We start from the raw sequence: 20,762 nt of genomic DNA on the forward strand, positions 1-20,762 counted from the left end.
GAATGGGCATTGATCTACTAGACAAAACGAGACCCATTGGCTATTTCTAAAACATTTTTAGTAACATTTAAATAAATTTGTTAAGATTAAAATAGTGGCCGTTACTCTAAACCCAGACATTTATTCATATATCACGACTTGTATAAACACTTGCTACACAAGGTGAAACTTTTAGAGTGCTTCAATTTAACCCTTTCTTGATCATGTTTTCCAGGAAACAAACAGTACCTAAGTTTATAAACATGGCACAATTGGTGCTGTTTGTGTTTGCTTTCCAACATCAACTAATCATAAATTTACATATGAACCATAACCTAATGGTTACAAGGGAAGAAGCACATCAGCAGCAGAAGCAACAAGCAGCTCACTTATATATCCAAGCACTGTAGTCTAACATTTAACAAACTACTAAGCTGTAATGCCAAATTCACATCAGAATAAAGATGAGCTCGTCCTCCGCAGTTGGCATTTTGGTTGGTTTAATGATTCAGATCCAAGCATATTATCAAATTCCTACAAACAAAAAATTTGCAAGAACATTGTTATGGGGAATAGTTTGAAGAGTAAGGATCTGCGGTTTGAACAATATAGAATGCACACTGTCGAAATATCGACTAATAATCGCTAAAAGTTATTTGTTCATTGCCAAAACAAGATGCATCACCACGCATACACTAGTTAAATTTTGATCACCCTGATACTGCCCCAATAAGATAAATGTGAATCTACTGACAACTGAAGAGATGTTACACAATAGTAAACTTTTCAATGACAACTTTATTCAGTTTTTATCTCATAATTGGCCCTGAATTAAGATTACAAAACAATGATTACACAAAAATGTGGTAAAATACTTAAAAGAGCTTATTTAACAACCCATAAGTTTGTTCTTAACTTGCAATCAACAACAGCAAAATTCTTGCAAAGAGCTTTTAACAGTGAAAGTTCTATTTACCACTAAATGAGCCATCTGATGGCACTTAACCAATTCAATGGTTTCACATCATGTTACATGTCTGTTGATTATTTTCGGAACCCGATCACAATCCAACAAAAAGTGAACTCTTGTTGCACTAGAGTGGTGAAATACAATTCAGCTCTTTTTAAAATATTCACTTTTTAACATGTTCAGCCTTGAAAAAAACTAACCAATAGTGGAAATGCCCCCAAGATGAAGTAACAAATTCCAGGAAGGACCTATGAATTCCTACCACACTACCCCACTGCAAAGGGATCCTAGGCCAATTGTAGGGGCTAGGACTGGGTGGGAAACTTTACCCCTGGTCCCAATGGTGGGGGAGGGGTTTCCCCTTGCAACCCCCAGGACCTGCACCGTGTTTTATGAATTGTTAATTTATTTATTTTATTTTTATTTAGACTTTATTCAACCTAGCAGCCCAATGCCTCAAAAACTATAAAATACCTGATGAATCATTAAAAGTAAAGCCCAGTGTTGATATCTTATGAGCCAAAATGAAACCTATATATATATATATATATATTAAACAGTGTGGAGAGGACCAGGTGCAGGGATGGGTTGTATTTCACTGTTTCCCCAGAGGAAATTACCTGCCCCCACCCAAGAAAATCTGTATTGGGGCAACAGTGAATATATTGCTCTGGACCAGAGTTAAGAGATGGCCCGGAGACTGCCAAATGAATCTAAATTTACCCAATTCATTAGTAACTGATTGCAACCGAATTGGCTTAAGCCCTTTTTTGCCTTTTTAATGCTTTGGACTATACAAGAAACAACATAAAACATTCTTTCACATCATGGAGACACTTTAAGCATGGAACATAACCATTACAAACCACTTGAGCTCAAAATGCAGTCAACCTGGCCAATAGAGGCAAGTTTTAACAAGCAAGTTGATTGGGACAATGCCCAAAAACTGGGCAGGTAAGATAATGCAGAAGGTGAATGACGGGACATATTAAATTCCTAGATTACAGGATATGATTTCAATATCAGTTTATGTAACTAATTAATTAAAATCTAACAATTAAGAGTGATAGAACGAATAAGAATGACACAAGGCCCTACAATATAAGAGGAAGAGATGACATTGGCAGAAGTCCCAATATGGGATTGAAGATAGATCAAACCCTTTGATTTAGGCCACTGAAAAAAAAAAGATTATATTGTACATCCATAGTTTGGTAAACAAAAACTAAGACAAACCCTTGCTTAAACAGACAGACAATATTTTGGGAATAAGTTTCCTAGTAGTTTATTCCGTCATTGATATACAAATTAAATAGTTATATCAAGCCATATACCTAATTTATAGTTATTGATGGACTAGGAGGTATTTGGACTCCATTTGATCTTCTCTAGATCCATAATAGTCATTAGGGCTGAATTAGAGTAATTATTAGCTAATCCTCAAATCTTACCACTAGATAAAGTGATTGAATCTGTATACCATCTATCTTTTTATTTAATATAGTTTTCAAGGATAATAAAACAATAAATTAAAAGTTTTAAGAAGTATGGAACCATGATTGTTCTTCCTCTAATTCTTCTTTTATATCCTTCTTCTATCTTCGTTTCTTATTCTTCTCCTTCAAGTTCATCTTATTGACATTCTGCCACATCTACTGTTTCAAGTTAGAGAATCTGATTCTTTGCAAACAATATCTCATTGAACGAATCCTTCATCAAACACAAACTACAAACAAAATCCATAATTTATCTGCTTCCTCTTAATAACTACCGAATCCTCATAACAAACCCACAAACATTGTTCTTACTCATTGAAACTTGAAATGAAAGCCTTTTTCCTCACTGCCAACTAATCTCTCCATTTATTATCACTTATTTCTTTCAAATAAACTACTTATTGTTTCATCCCCCATGAGATCAATGAAATATGAAATGCATCCACTTCCCCACCATACCTACACCCCCCATACCCCTACCCCATTATATCAAAAACCAGTAAAAGTATCAAACACCTCCCTATAAAATTTTCAAAAAATCCCTGATAAGGGGTGGTATGACTTAATTTTTTGTTACCTAGAAGAGGAAAGATTGAGAGGACAGATGGCACAAACAAGGGAAGAAGGACCACTAAACACGTGAAAATAAAAGGCAAGTAGTTAAAAATGAGAGAATATAAAGGAAGCAGTACCGAGGGCGGGGGCAAGAAATATCAGTGAAATATTGGCGATTGGGTTTTGGGGCAATTTTTGGCTAGAAGGGAGGTTTCCGACTCGAATTGCCAAAATTATCCATCTGTAGATTTTTTTGGTAGGGAGAAATTTGATTATAGTAGTGTCTAAATTGCTATCATGCTATAAATAAATCAAATATTTATTCATCATTTCCTCTGCTTTGTGTGCATTTAATTGTGGGTGGATTGTGTTATTATTGTGTATGATTGAGAATTGCAAATAATTTTTGACAAATTTGTATTAGCACAGTTACGATCTTTGAAAGTGGGAAGGATTGATTTAGCTAAGGATGAGATCAAGGAGAGTATACTTGTTTGGCAATTCACAAAAGAAGAAATTCAAATCTTTGACTATATTGGTAAAATGCGAGGACGGATTGGATGATGGCAACATCTTGATCAAAAGTAGGGTTTCGAGAAAGAATGATGTAGATAAGGATCCCTCTCTTACGAATGGAGAATCTTCAGCTGAGAACTAATGTGTTGGAAGCTTGATGATGGCCCAAAATGGTAAATCATAAGATTTTAATGACATCCCAAACTCAATTTTAGTCCAAAATATGGAACATAATTGTCCATCTCATGTGTTTACTTAAAATATTCATACTATAATACAAAGACATTTCTTTTTTCAATTTATATTAGAAACTTGTTAAGGACACTTGCAAATCCGTGGCCTTGACCTTGTCCCGGTGCCTTGACTATGCGTTTATGACCTATATTGGAAAGCTGAAGAAAAACATATAGCAATGTTTGCTAATAAGCAGTAAGAAATAATTAAGTGATGGTGAAGCCTACTTTATTCAATATCTTGCAACCATTAAATAGACTTGCAAACCAACAGCCCAATGAGAGAAAATTAAAAACCCACACCTGGGAATCATGGTTGGCCTAGTCTAAAGGAAAAAGATAATTTGAATGAAAACTAACTAAATAAAATAATAACTGAATGAGACCAAGTCTTTAGCCTAAATATCAAGAAAGTGATACCAAGTCTTCAGTGATAAATTCTAAGAGCAAAATACTACGTCCTCATGCATGCAGTCCACGTATGAGATCCCCCCCCCCCCCCCCCCCCCTTTTTAAGGAAGCCTTGTCCTCATGGCAATGGAAATGTGGGGTACTCGGGGTTGAATTCCTGTCAAGAAATCCAACAAACTTCAGATGGATCGCAACCTTGCCACTGGATTACCAAACTTTGTTTCCTTCTGCTGCCTCGAGTAGCTAAAATTGCTTCTAGTTGTTTGGGATTGTTGGATAATTCAATGCCAACTTCAAGGAGATTAGGAGTGACTTTTGTTCTGGCACCTAAATGTTGTTTGAGTAAGGATACATTAAAGATGCAATGGATGTGACTAAGTAACAATAGCTCTAGCTCGTATAAAACTTTGCCAATTTTTCCGATTACCTTGAAAGGACCATAGAAGCAAGCAGCAAGCTTTTGTGAGGTGCGTAAAATTACCGAAGCTTGTCATTAAGGCTTTAGCTTTACATAAACAAAGTCCACAACTTGAAATTCTCAGTCCACATATCAACAGTCGTAAACTTGTTTCATCTAGTTATGCACTTAATGAAGGTGATGTTAAAGCTCTTTAAGGATAACATCACGTTGAAAGAGTGAATCCTCTACTGCTTGTACTTTGGCAGTCCCTGGAGCATACAAAAGAATAGTAGGTGGAGGCCTTCCGTAGACTACTTCAAAGGGAGTAGTTTGGATCAAAGAATGTATGCTTGTATTGTAACAATATTGTACTCATGCTACCCATTTTGTCCATTCTTTTGGTCTTTTACTCGTGAAGCAATGGAGATTCATCTCGATAATATGATTCACCACTTTGGTTTGCCCATCCGTTTGGAGGTGATAGGCAAAACTAAAGTTAAAATGAGTCCCTTACAATTTGAAGGGCTCACACCAAAATGCACTTGTAAAAATGGGGTCCCTATCACAGACAATTGACTAGGGCATGTCATGTAACTTGAAAATATTATCAAAGAATACTTGAGTGACGATTATGGTTGTATAAAGATAAGATATATAAGTGAAATGTGTATACTTAGAGAGGCAGTCCACCACTACAATGAAAGTGGTTTTTCCTTTTGAAACTAGTAGACCATGAACCAAGTCCATGGAAATATTTGTTCACGCTTGTGTAGGAATTGGGAGGGGTTGTAGAAGTACGATTGGTCCTTGTAAATTAGCTTTGTGCCTTGGGCAAACATCGCATTCTTTGATATATTGTCGAATGGCATCTTTGATCCTTTTCCTATAAAAGACCTTTGGAAGACAAAGCAATGTCTTGAAGTAACCCTTATGGTTGCCGTTGTAAATTTCCCATGAGATGAGAGGAATTTAAGGGGAGTCGCCAAGGAGATAAAGTCTCCTTTTAAAGAATAGTATTTCATCCTTCAATTCCCAAGGTCCCATAACTTCATTGTCTTGTACTAAATGGTAGAGACTTTGGAGTTCATGGTTGTTTTAATTCTCCTCTCAGATGGACTCTAGCCATTGGGGAATGGGAGATGAGAGCTAGAATTTGTGAACTTTTTCAAGATAAGGCATCGGTTGCTAAGTTGGTTATTCCTAGCTTATATTCAATGTTCAAATCATACTCAAAAAGCTAGATAAGCCATTTCTATTGGGCCTCAGTTGATATCTTCTGTTCTCACAAATATTTGAGTCTGTGGTGATCAATTCTAACAATAAAGTGTCGTCCAAGGAGATAAGCACGCCTTTTTTGTACTGCCAAAATTAAAGTCATTAACTCCTTTTCATAAGTGGATAAGGTTGGAGCTAAAGTATGTAATGGATTGTTTGTTTGCATAAGGATTACACCAATGCTCGTATCTGAGGCGTCACACTCTACAATGAAAGGAATGTTAAAATTTGGTAAGACAAGGACTAGGGCTTTAGTCATAGACTCCTAGAGTTGATGGAAGGTTTTTTCTGCGGCTTCGCTCCATTGAAATGCATTCTTTTTCAACATGCCAGTCAATGGTCGGGCAATGATGTTAAATTCTGCTATGAACTAATAGTAGCAACAGATTATGCCGAGAAATCCCTTTTAACTCTTTCATGTTTTTAGGTTTTGGCTAGCTTGTCATAGTCTCAATCTTGTCCGAATCTGCCATTGCCCCATGAGCTCCAATCAAATGCTCCAAATAGTTAATTTGTTTTTTTAGTAAAATGACATTTTTCTTTCTTCACCACTAGCTAATTTTCTTTTAGAATTGATAAAACAATTTAGGCATGATTCAGATGCTCCTTCTACCCCTGACTATATATCAAAATATTGTCCAAGAATACTAGAATAAATTTGTCAAAGTATCTTTGAAAATTTGAATTAATAAGTGCTTGAAATGTCGAAAGGGAATTTGAGAGTCCAAAGGGCATTACCATGAATTCAAAGTGTCTATGGTGTGTTCGAAAGGTAGTTTTCGAAATGTCATCCTCATTCATTCGGATTTGGTGGTAAACAAATCGTAGATCAGGTTTAGTAAACTATTTGGCTCCATGCAGTTCATCTAAGAGTTCTTCAATTGCCAATATAAAAAATTGGCCTTTTATTGTGACTTGGTTAAGAGTCTGATGGTCGACATAAAATCACCAAGATCCATCATGTTTTTTTACTAAAAGGACAAGTGATGAAAAAAGGCTTCGACTTAGCCTAATAATCCCTTGCTCCAGCATGTTGGAAACTCATCACTCAATTTCGTGTTTTTGGAAATGCGGGTAGTGAAAAGGGTGAACACTTACTATACACTTCCGGGTTGAAGAGGTATGTGGTGGTCTTGTTTTCAGTGGGGTGACAAGCCTTTGGCAGCCTTGAAAACTTCAAGGAATTCTTGTTGAAGTTGTGCCCGTTCAATCGTCTCTAATTGTTCTTTTTGTGTTCTCACTTACTAGAGAAATTTGTAAAAGAATCCCACGACCACCATGTTGTAGAAAAGCTTTTTTGAAGGCTTTTTCTTTGATTAATTGAGCTTCGAGAGTCCCAATTTCTTGCAAAGTCACCACACCTTTATCTATTTTAAATTTCATAGTCATACTTTTTAAGTCCCATAGGATAGGTCCCAATGTTTGAAGCCATTGGGCCCCTAAGATAGCATCACATCCTTCCAAAACCAAGAGCAAAAAGCCTACAGAAAATGAGCTATCATGGAGAATAAGGGGTACGTCAAAGCATATTCATTTACTATTTAATGTCTCGTGCAATAAGTTATGGGTAGATCTCGAGTCCACTAGCACTGTGATGCTCATTCTGGCAACCTTGGCTCGAATGCACATCATCTGCAATGTAGGGACACTAACAAGAGCGTAGAGTGAAATTTCAATAGTTTTTGTCTCTTCAGCAACTAATGCCACTACTAGATCTTCATCATCGTCGGTATCAACAACTTTATTTGGGTTTAACTCAATTAAGAAAAGTTTTTTATAGTTATGCTTTGGTGTGAATGGTTCGTTGCAATAGAAGCAAAGGCCACAATGACACCTCTCTTGTAGCGTTGCTAGAGTAAAACGTTGGATAGTCGTGGTTGGTGCAAATGGTGGTGTGTTTGGGTTATTTAGGAAGCGCCTCCAAGGAAAAACGTTGTCACGAGCCTAGTCATTAAAGCTCCTTTGCTGAGGTTGAAATTGTCCTCCCACTTACGAGTTTAACTCCTTGCTAAATCGAGTATTATAAACCTTGGCTAAGCCAATTGCTTCATTTAAGTTACGAGGTCTATGAGCTTGAACATCTACACATAAGTGTTATTTCAATCCACTGAGATAAGCTCTAACCTCCTAAGCATCAGTGAGTGTCCCGGCTTTGGTGAATAGACGATCGAACTGGGTTTGGTATTCTTGGAGAGTGTCGGTTTGTTAAAATTACAAAGATCAACAGAAGCATTTTCAAATTCAAACGTGCCAAACCACTTGATCAATCCATCCTTTAGATCTTCCCATGCTAAGTTTTTGGCTATTTAACGAAATTGCTGAAACCATAGTTGAACATCTCCCTCTATGTGATATGCCGCCAATCATATCTGATCATCGAGTGAAGTATCTTTGAAATCAAAGAATTGCTTAGCGCGACAAATCCAAAGGGTTGGATCTTCTGAGCCGTTGTATTTTTGAAAGTCCAATTTCACCAACTTGGAGGCGACACTTTTAGTTATTATTTCCCCCTTTAAACCCCTTTGAACAGGCTTGTACCTGCTTGTTGAAGGTTCTTCTCTAATGTGGGACATTTCGGCCACCTGTTTCATAACCAGTTCTAGTCCAACACTCAAGCTTGCAATTTGTTGTTCCAGTTGGTGGAAATCAAAATTACGTTGGTTATCGGCCATGCTTGGCTCTGATACCAACCTATTAAGAGCACTAGCGGATCCATGACCTTGACCTTGACCTTGTCTTGATGCCTTGACTGTGCGTTTGCAAGCTATCTTAGAAAGCTAAAGAAAAACAAATGGCAAGGTTTGCTAATAAGCAATACGAAATAATTAAGTGATGGTGAATGGGAATCATGGTTGGCCTAGTCTAAAGGAAAATAATAATCTAAATGAAAACTAAATAAATAAAATAACAACTGAATGAGGCCAAGTTTTTGGCTTCAATATCAAGAAAGTGAGACCAAGTCTTCAATGAAAAATTCTGAGAGGAAAGAGCTAAGTCCTCATGCATGCAATCCACATTGAGATATTTGGATCGTAACAAAACTTTTGTATGATTATCCTCATTCGTTAACATATTTAAATGTGCACACGGATCTTAGGACACAAGCTAGCTTTCTTATATGGCAAAAAGAGATGCAGTGGCAATGCTTTAATTTTCTCAAGCAACACCTAGGTAAAAGGGTTTGTATATCACTTTTTCAACATCATATTGTCAAGACTAATGCACATTCGATACACAAAATATCAATGTCATAACCAAGGTCCATTCATGTTCATAGGTAAAGTTATTCAAATGCACAAGAACATAATTAAAAAAAATATAAGAATAGAAAATTATATTAAAAAAAAAAAAGCAACAGAAAGTGGAAAGGTATAATCCTTCTTTTGTAGAGACAGAACTCAAAAAGAATTACTATTTTATATTCATTCGCCACTTATACAAGAAATGACAACACAGCAACATAAACAGCGTTTTTTGCTCTAAAATCAAGAATGTATGTACAACTAACATTTTTAACAATTTGCTGAGTCTATAGCCAACTCAACTAAACTAAGCCTCATACTAAGAAATCAACTAGATCTACAAGTATCTTTCGGCTAACTCACTCTATGCAGAGCTATAAACGCTGCAACATTCTAGGCAACTTATCTTTGTAACTTCAACTCAATCATATTATTAATTAGGTAGGCCTGTAAGCACTAAACAAAAGATTAACTTGGAGCTATAACATCCAGTTTTTACACAAGGGAAAAAAAATCTTGCTTACCTAGGTTTAACATGAGATTATCGAATGATAATAGTTCACTGATTAAGCCTCATCTTGAAAAGACAAAGAATAACTTTAAAACTTTAAGACTTCCATACCCTCCAGGAGGGGAGCCTAAGCCATATATAATCATAAAAAAGGCTTTTGCTCTTTTCTCAGATTCTGGTAAGTCCAAATCAGAGAATGATTTCACTAGCTAACATAAGCTAATTACTTGAGGTAAGATCATTAGAATGGACTAAATATCTGTCTCACCTTATGAAGATTTTTCTTCCTTCAAAAAATACTACAATTTCGATGAAATCAAAAAATGGATCACCAAATTAACATTTACACAAAAATTTGTCTAACAGCAATAGGACATCAAGCAATGATTTCACTAACATACTAATTTTCTAAAATATTTCATTAACGTGTTAATAAAAAATCACTATCACTTTTGGGTTAGCTGAAACAAGTCCAAAACTCTTATGAGAATCGCACAAAATCACTGATCATCAAACTGCTCACAAGTATCATAGCACCAAAGTAAGTATGGTAACTTTTCAAGTTTACCTTCCTCGCATCAAAGTCCCATCATCAAAATTTAAAAATAAATACTGTAAACTAGTCAAGGAATTGTCAGGTATGTTCTATTTCTTGCTCATGCTATTCACAAATATGTCTCATTTTGATAAACCATTGGCCTGAACAAAAGCTTCTAGATGTTGTGTTATTTATAACCCACCCACAATTTTCACCAAAGTAAATAGCATATCACAAAAGAAGAAATGCATTCTACAAGTTGATCATTTAAAAAGCACAGATGCATCACAAAGGATTAAGTAACACATGTCAAAAAAGAAACAAACAACACGGACAAAAAATGCATTGCTTAATAGGAAAGAATAATATACTCAAGCATGAAAAACAAAGATCAAATATTTCTACCTTCTCTTTCTTGAGCTTTATATTGCTTTCTTCAAGACGTGAAACCTTGCTGACAAGCTCATTATGATAGGCCTGCACATTTACTCCAAGATTATTAGCTATCGTATGTAGACAAATCATTTTCAACAGAAAGGCATGGTAAAATTTAAACCTGTTTTCTAGCTCGTGAACGAGCAGCAGATTCCCTGTTTTTGATCTTCCGTCTCAGCCTCCTCTCAATACTCTTCTCAATTGCATTAGCATCAGCCTCTCGCTTTCGGGTTGGTGTTATTGTGTTTGACAAGGTAGGAATTGAAGGTGTCATAGCCATTGGTTGCGGAGAATCCAATTCCATGGAAGGACTAACTGTTGCTGCCTGTATCAAGAAATCCTCCAAAGTAACTTCCCCAAGTGACGGTTCCCTTTGACGACCAAACCTCTTCTCATAACCTTGTTGAATTTCTTTCCAAACTTGATCCACTGTCTTCCCACTCAACGCCCTTGCCAACATCATGCTCGTCTGACGTTGTTGCAAACAAGATGGTGATGAAGTGTTCTCAATTTCATCAGACTCAGAGGTCCATACATTCTTAAGAAGCTCATCCATATTCATACTTCCCAAGGGTTTCTCTAAAATCCCTAATTGATTCTCAACTTCATTCAATGTTAAATTATACCATGAGTTTTGTCTAGAGGGCTGTAGATGTGACTGTTGCCCATTACTTTGACTTCCCATTGTTTGAATCCCCATTCATCCAAATATAATGATCTCAAACCCCTAAAAAGAACAAGTCAATTAAAATCAAATCCGATCAGCTCAACTCAGCCCTAAATTACCATTCCACTATAGTCAAACTCGAAATCCATCAAGAGCCTCACTAGAAACCCCAATTGCTTTGAATCATTGATATTAAAACCAAAACAGACCGGCCAAATTCAGAAATAAGACATTTTAATAAACAAAATGAAAAGATCAAGATTATCATCGTCATAAAAAAAAAATTAAAATGTTGAAAATGCAGCTGAAAATGTAAAGTTCCATACAGAAGGAAAAAGACATTCGAACTGTATTTATATATAAAAATAATATTACCTGAAGGAATATGATCGGACCTTGAATCGAGAAATAGAAAGAAAGAAAATAATTTTTTTAATTTGAGCGATTTGCTGTTGCTGCAACAAGGTTCCACGTATTTAGTACAAAAACAGCGTTTTTTTCACGGGAAACTAACTATTTCCCACCCAAATTTTAGCCCACTTTCAAGTCCACACCCACGGGAGATGAAAAACCTAAACTTCGACCCATGGCCAAACTTCTGTTAATTTTTTCTTTTAAAGAAAGAGGTAAAATAGTTATTTTACTATTTATATTAAAAGTTATAAAGTTTATTTTTTTCACCCCCAAGTTTTAGAAACTAATATTTCACTTTTATCTAAAGTTTTTAAACTTTAAGAAGTAATATTTTCACCTCTAAAGCTAGGGTTTTCATTTTTTTAAAACTCAGTCGCCCCTCATAACTTTCAAAAATAACAGTTTTACTTTCACTCTTCAGTTTCATCTTTCGATGTCGTCTCCGACCTCCTACTTCTACTAGTACGATATGGTGGTGCGACAAAAAAATATTCATCTCTTCATCGCACAGTGCGATGAAGAAACGAAGATCTTTTTGTCGCATAACCCAAATGACGAAGGATGACTCATGGCTCATCGCATTATCCAAATGCAACAACGAAGCGTCGTCCTTCATCTACTCTTCCAGATTTGGACGACGCTTCGTCGTCCAAATCTGGGTGATGAAGATTCATCCTTTGTAGCAAAGAAGGGAGATCGATGGAAAGAGTCGATCATTGGTGGTAGTCGAGGAAGAAAGCAAACTCTAGAGGTGAAATCTAAAATTTTTAAACTTTGAGAATAGGTTAAAGTATTAGTTTTTAAAACTTAGAGAAGAAAATGTAAAAATTTTAAAGTTTTAAAATTTATAAATAAAATAACGATTTTACCCTTTTCTCTAACTAAAAATTTAGACAACAGTTTAGCTATAGACAAAAGTTTAAATTTTTCATCTTCCATAGACGTGACTTGAGATTGGGTTAAAATTTGGGTGAAAAATACTCCCTTTCCCTTTTTTCCCGTCTCAAAATCAAACCCCAAATGTTTAAATTATTTTATTTAATTATTTGATAATAAAACTTAATTGGTTGTTGGTTGGGACCACCCAAGAGTTTGCCGACTTGGCCCATAGGCGTTTATTGTTGAAGGCTTAATTTTTTGCACCGTGAAATAGAATCCAGCACTGGATTATCCTCCAATTATGGCCTTTCTTTATTTTTTATTTTTTAATTTTTGGAAGAAATATATATATATATTTTAAGGGGTTTCAGACCCGCAAATTCAACCTTGAAAGTCCTTTTTGTAACCAAAAAATAATATTTTATATATATATATAAATAAAATATAAATTTATATATAAATAATAATATATCATTAAATAATTAGATATTATTTTATTTCTAATTCAAAATCACTCAATTATATAGTAACATATTATTATTTATATTTATTATTTGTACATATAATTTTATTAGATGATAAAATATAGAAGGTACCCCTCACACCCCCTTTTCGTGAGGGCTTATAATTTTGAATCTTGACAATCTAAGAGAAGTAAAATATCAAGAACACAATTTTTTTTTTTGTCTCAATCGCACGTAACAAAAGATGAAAGGAAAGATCGAAATACTTCTTTTAAAGATAGATTAAATTAAAATAAAAAAATATTCCAACACTCTGACATATATACACAACCAAACAAGACATTCTATAATAGAGTTGACAATTTTTTACATGGTTTGTTAACTTGATATGTAAAAGATCATGTTTGGTTTAGAGTTGACAATTTTTGACATGTAAAAGATTAGTTTGGACTTAATATTTTTTTGATATAGATTCTAATTTAGGACATATTTGAATCAACTTGTCTACGAATTAGATAGTATTCGGGTTGACTCTTCCTAACTTGAACACAATTTGTATGTTTTAAAGAAGTTAAATATTCATCATCTACAAGTGAGTAACCGAAAATCTAAATTCCTAATACACACACATGCACAACGCACATATCCAATCTCAACTACTTTTAGCCCTAACCCTAGCGACCATCAGTTGACCACCAAATTGTTCTTCCTCTAGCTTGTTCTCTTCAAAATTTTATCAATTCGAAAACTTTTTGAATTTTTGCTTTCATCAAACATCATCACTAATATGAACTTTTCTTCTTTTGATTTTCTCAAATATCGCCTCTAAAAACTTCTAATCGTCTAACAACACTCATCCTTAACTTTTAGTTTATTCTATTCTAAATTTTATCAATTTGCAATTTGTTGATCATTACATCTTTTTCTTCTATATTTTAACCTTAATTATATCTTTCTTTTAATGTGGGCACATGATACTTCGAAGGTAAATGCAATTGTAGAGGAGATTTCGTTGGATGATAACTATTTGTTTGGGTATAACTTGTATGTGGGACTTTGGATATTTGTTTGATTGATGAGTAGTCAAAGGGAAATGGATTTTACAATGTTTATGTTGGATTGGACATTGACCTTCTAGGTTTTTGTTCTAAAAGGCTCATGATAGTATCAATATTTTAATATTAACTATGATCACAGTTTTATATTAATTAATCTAGAAATTACTTCATAAAGTAATTCAAGTAAAATGGGTTGTGTTTTGACACTGTTACAATAATAGTTGTATCTCTAATTTAGGCCTAATTTATGCTCTAATTTAGTGATTATAATTAACTCTAATGTAGACTTGATTTTAGATATTGTAATTAACATTAATCTAGGCTCTAATTTTGTGATTGTAATTAGCTCTAATTTAGGTTTTATATTAGTGATTGATTTTATTTCTTAATATGTATATTTCTTTAGGGTATAAATACTAGGTTGTATATTGATGTAAATACACAATACAAAACATATAATTAGGGATGACAACGGAGAGGGGCAAGGAGGGGATATAAATCCCTGTAGGAGATATCAATCCTCGTCCTCGGCCTATGCCCATGCCAAGATAACAAAGAATCATCATCCCTTCCCAGCAAAGAAAAATCCCTTCTTCATCTTTTCCCTGTCCTCATAGGAAAAAATCCTCTTCTCATCCCCTCCCTGTCCCCATTGGCAAAAATCTTCTTCCCATCCCCATTCTCATACATACAGGGAAAAATCTCCTCCCTATACCCACAAATATAAATTTCAATTTTTTTTTTCAATAGATAAAATAAATCATATTTTTTGAAAATATCACTTACTATAAGAGCTATAAAATATTCATTTGTTACTTTAGTTCAAATACAAAGTTTTATTTAAAAAAAAAATCAATAGCATTCACAAAATTTAACAATATGTAATAATCAATCTCTTCATTAGTAGCTCTTTATGTTGATATCTTCATTAATTATTCATGTTAATACAAAACAATATTTTAAAAACTAACATGTAATAATCAATTTCAAAAGAAAAATTAATTTAAAAGCAGTATATATAGGAAATACCAACGAATTGTAATTAAAAATATAAAACTAATTGAAATATACTGAAAAATTGAAATCCACTTACATGCCAAACATTAAAGTTGGACAATAAAACCAAGTCTACATCACCGATTATCAGCTACAACACATGCAAAAATAGATAATAAATTCTTACAATATTTTTAAAGCCAATGCTAAAATTAATTATTTAATTTGATTAAAGAAATTGATGAAAATATTTACTATCTTTTGAATTATTATTATCATAGATTGTCGAACAAAACTCTTAACCTTTCAAAAAAATTAAAAAAAAATTAAAAACTAACAAAATTTAATAATTATTAACTTTATATTAAAGTAGATAAAAATTTATTTTATTATCTTTTAGGTCAATCTATAACTAATTTTTGAAAATACATCAATGCATCCATTGTATCTGAATGAAGTCTATTGCAATGTGGACTTACTACCTTTTTAGTAATGCTAAAAGCAAAGTCAAAAGCAATAGTAAAGACTAGAATAATAAGAATATTTTAAGCAATCCTCTGCAAAGTTGGATATTTAGACCCATTTAACTTCCACCAAGTCAATATATCAAAGTCTTAACTCCTAGGTAAAAGTTGCTCCTCTAAATAACATTTCAATTCTAATTTTCTTAGAATATTACTTTATTCTTATTCAATAAACATATCAAAATCTATTAGGTATTCCTCATTACCATAAAAACTGGATTGAGAAGAAGATGAAGCAAACAAAGTTTAATTGTATTACTTATATGCTCAGGTTAATATTCATAAAGCAAATCACAACAATATTGTTGAATTCTGATTATTTTGTCTTTGTCATTATTTCCATATATCAAAGGAAATAAATAATCTAACAATTTCATTTTAAATCTAGGACCTAAAACAATGACTACCCCCATAACTCCATGAATCACACTCTAATACTTGTTAAGATTTTCAATCATTTGTGCAATTATTTTCTTTATCATGACATTCTCACTTATGAGTCATTTTGTCACATGAATTTTGATTTGACAAATTTTAGAAAAATATTCATTTGTAGTATAAATTTTAGTGCTAGAGAATAATAGAATGATATTATAAAATATTTCCAATTTCTCATAAATATCTTGGGTCAAATCCCACGTTTTCTCTATTGGTAAACATTTATAGTGTGGTTCACAAAGCTTTAACCAAAACAAAAGACCTTTTTGTTAATCAAAGCAATATTAAGTATAACATAAGTTAAGTTCCAATGAGTTTTACAATCAAAAGACAAACTTCTCTATACTTTGAATGCCCATTTGATTGACTGTTTTATCAAAATTTTGCTCCCTTTTAGGTGATGCTCTCCAAAAGGCAACACTCTCTCAAATCTTTGCAATTTCATCACTAATTACAAATAAACCATCTTGAATAATTAAATTGAGAATGTGAGCACAAAAACGCATATGAAACAATGAACCATAAAGTATAAGTGATGAATGTGATAATTTATTCAAGATATCATCAATAATTGCATCATTAGTGAAACAATTATCCACAGTCAATGTGGACAACTTTCTATCAATATTCTACTCATTCATATATAAATATATATATATGTATTAACAAAATATATCAACAGATATTAAACATAAAAAAAAAATTACCTCATAAATCTATTTTGTAACTCTCATTTGTTATTGATGAAGTGGGCAATAATAGTTATATACCCTTTTTTTTGGTTGTTTGCAGTCTATAAATCACAAGGGATTGCAATTTTTCCCAAATTTTTGTTCAACAACTTTATTGTCTTGCCCTTTTCAACATCATAAATATTCATTATGTCCTTCTTAATGATGTTCCTAGAGACCATCTTAAACAAAGGTTGAATAGTGTTACAAAATCTCCTAAACCCACAATAATTTACTATGCTTAAAGGATGTTCATATAGTATAATCATATTTGTAAGATTTTTTTTACATGCCTCTTGATCAAATTGACAAGTGGATAATGTTAATTTAATATTCTCTCTATGGGACTCTACAAGCAACTTCTGTGCTACATCATGATATTTTTTTTCAGACAAATTTTATGATAATCATGTAAATATCTAGTGTCATTTTTTCCCCCACTTACTAATTGTTTGTGGCAATAGTTACACTCTACCTTGTCTTTTCCATCATACTTTACTTTTTTGAAATGTTGTCATACAATTGATTTATACCTTCCAACAGGACCAATAACAAAAAAGTCGTTAGGTGCATTCTGAAGAGGGCTTAAACAAGGACTTCGCATCTCCTGACTTAATGTATTACTTTTATCAACAAGTAATTGCATTTGATTACTTCCTACCAGAGTTGTAGTATGATGACCACTTTCAGAAGATGTTAATTTTTTAAAGGATTGAGAATTTTGAATGTTAACATCTTCAATGTTTTTTCTTTTATTAACCAATGAGTTTTCAACAGATATCCCTATCAAATAGTCCAAAATTTATAATACAAATTACTATTAACACAAATATTAAAACCCATAATGCAAATCACAATCAATAAACTAATTTCACCATCACAAAATAAAACATGAACCATTATAATCCCAAAATAATTATCTTTAATTAAGTTTGATTATGTCAAAATCAAAAACTCAAAAGTGGCATATTCTTCAAAAACTCAAAAGTGGCATATTCTTCTGTTGAATTCTAACGAGAGCAGAAAATGTAGTTACATTGTTGCAACTAGAATATCTTCACCCTAATATTTTCTCAGGCTTATATGGTTAAGCATATTCTTCATTTCATCATGTCTAAACAAGTAAAATATTGAAATTACCTGAAGAAGAATGCTCTATTGGAATGCACAATTGAAATCTTGAACAAGAATCTATATTAGAAAAAATAAAATAATAATTTTTAAGAGGGAGAGAATTTATATTTTTATTATTAGAAACGTGTATGAGATTATAAAAATAAGAACTATTCTATTAAATTCAAGGGTGACATATATGCATCAATGGTTAATTAAGAAACTAAATTTTTGAGTTTCTTTTAAAAGCCAATCAGTTAATGTGCAAATAATTAGAGCTAATCTAACACCATGCACTTCGTCAAATGAAAGTCAAAATTATTGTCGATACTCTTCGCTTTTTAATGACATTAAAGACTGCAATAGACAAAAGTATTAATACAATAGCTTAAGTGTACAACAACATCAATTAATCTAACATAAACTAACATAAGCTTTTTTGCACAATCTAACATTAGGTAATAACAACATCATATATTGTTATAACTAATCTAACATCAGCTTTCTATACAATTAGTAAACAATACAAAAACATTAATAACATGAACACAAAAGCTTAAGTGTAAACATGTGAGGTGCAAGGTAATCGTATTGAGGTAGACTTACGAAAGTAAACTTTACACTAGCCAACTCAAAATCAAGAAGACGGTGAATCTACTAATGATTAGAGAAAATATAAATAGATGATGGCTAGGTGTGTGGCAGTGGAGTGGAGTGAAGTGGAATATGCAAGAAAAAAAAGAATTAGATTTAGGGTTAAAAGATGGGTGACAGTTTTGTAATAAAAATTATTAACCGTATAGTTTTTAGTAAATATATATTTGATTTAGGGTAATTTTGTAATAACCTTAAACATTTATAATATATTAGATTTATAGGGTAGAAATTGGAGGGGCAGGGCGGGGTGAGAACATATATATCCCCATTCCTGACTCATCCCCAACTATAAAGATTTTTTTTATCTCTGTCCTCTTTAGGGTTGGGGCCCCTAAATATAAGATATTATAAATGTATCTTCATTTCTATTTATATTAGAGAATCTTCTCCCCTTTAAGGTCGGGGCCCCAAAATTTAGGTCGAAATTGTCATCTCTACATATAATTTCTTTTTTTATTCAATCTTTGTTATCAAAATTATCATGATCGAGGCCTCTAAATTCAGGCCGAATTATCATCTCTACATATAATTTCTTTTTTTATTCAATCTTTGTTATCAAAATTATCATGATATATGAGCCTATGTAAAACCACTTCAACCTTTGGTTCTACACAATTTTTTTTTTTCCTTTTAGCAATCATTTCATTCATTTACCATTTTTGCGTCATCTCATTTTTTTTTCTCGTCCCTACTTAATTTTCCTAATTTCTCTTATCCTTGAAATCATGTCTGCTATTAAAGGACAATCTAAAATATCTAGACCATGTGATATTCTTTTGAATAACACAAATTATGTCACTTGGTCCTAAGCTATGTCTAGCTTTCTAAAACGCTCAAAATTGTGGAGAATTGTTACTAGCGATATCAAAGCCCCAAATCGAGATAGAGAGGAAACTGATGTTAGATATGGGGAACATCTTGAAGATTAGGATTACAAAAACCATCAAATCATTACTCAGTTTCGAAATACGTTAATTCCCATAATTTATAAAGAATTAGATTATTATAAATCTACAAAGAAAATTTGGGACATGTTAAAAAAGCATAATGTCACAGGTGATTTAACTTTTTTATATCACTTACAAAGTATTCTACATCGCATGACTCAAGAGCCAGGTCAATCTATCCAAGATTCTTATGCTCAAATGCATTTTATTGGGATCAAATTGTTATGTTAGAGCCTATTTCAAACAAAACTAAAGATATACAAAAATTTCAAAAATACAGAAAGGAAGACCGATTGATTCAATTTTTAATGGCTTTATGAAATGAATTTAAGCATACACGAGCCTTCTTGTTGCACATGGTACCATTACTGACTCTTAATCAAACAGTTACTCAATTAGTTTTAGAAGAAACTTGTCTTGGATTCCTATGTTTCCAACATGGTGACATAGTTATGGTAGTTTCTAATGTTCATTCTAATCCAATAGTTGCTGCAGCTACACTTGTACCTAAGGTTGGATCTAATAACTTCAATGAACGTTGTTATTATAAAAAACCCGATCATCATATTTTAGAGTGTCGAAAATTGGCTCGAAAACAATCTTTCAATTCTACCACTTTTCAATCTAGATCTTTACAGTTTTGAAATACTCCACGTTTTACTACTTCTAGTACTGTTATTACCAATTATGATGCTCTTGTTTTATCCACTGTTGCTACTACTTTTCAATTCACACTTCGTGTAATCATAAGCCATGAAAATATTTAATGCATTCCCACATCAAACTTGTTTACGTGGTGGAAAATCCACCTTATATATAACAGTAACATAGCTTTTGCATTCAATTTTGATTAATATATTGTAACTCCATCTATCAAATCATTAGATGCACTTCAATAAATTGACTCATGTAAGGTACAACTACTTCATCCTAACAATATACTTTGTTATTAGCTATACAAATTTTATTTTATTATAGGCCAAATGACTATTTCCCACTGAAGGTTTAATGTGAAAACAAACACATACCCATGAGATTTCAAAAACCAAAATACCCACCCAAGATTTAGTCCATTTCCACACACCCAAGAATTTTCTATTAGGTTAAAGATAAAATTATCATTTTATTAATAATATTAAAACAAATAAAATTATATTTCATTTCCCCCTTTAGTTTGGAAAAAAAAACAATTTTTTCTCAAGATTATGTTTTGAAAAATTCACTTTTCCCCCTAAGATTTGGTAAACAAATCTGGTGAACAATAACCTCCCTTTTCGGTATTTCTCTCTCTCGATGATCTCTCCTAATGTGTC

The 20,762-nt window shown here is 32.8% G+C and overlaps 1 protein-coding gene across 1 annotated transcript; it reads right to left on the bottom strand.

Moving 5' to 3' along the window:
* Positions 1-101: 101 nt before the first annotated feature.
* LOC123225019 (ABSCISIC ACID-INSENSITIVE 5-like protein 2) lies at positions 102-11,700 on the bottom strand. Its single transcript, XM_044648857.1, has 4 exons — positions 11,604-11,700; positions 10,683-11,288; positions 10,532-10,603; positions 102-513 (listed from the first exon to the last, which is right to left on the bottom strand). The coding sequence occupies exons 2-4, from the start codon at positions 11,259-11,261 to the stop codon at positions 433-435; spliced, it is 732 nt and encodes a 243-aa protein (XP_044504792.1). The 5' UTR covers positions 11,262-11,288; positions 11,604-11,700; the 3' UTR covers positions 102-432.
* Positions 11,701-20,762: the final 9,062 nt, after the last annotated feature.

Source organism: Mangifera indica, chromosome 9, assembly GCF_011075055.1.
Source record: "Mangifera indica cultivar Alphonso chromosome 9, CATAS_Mindica_2.1, whole genome shotgun sequence".
Classification (NCBI taxonomy): Eukaryota; Viridiplantae; Streptophyta; class Magnoliopsida; order Sapindales; family Anacardiaceae; genus Mangifera; species Mangifera indica.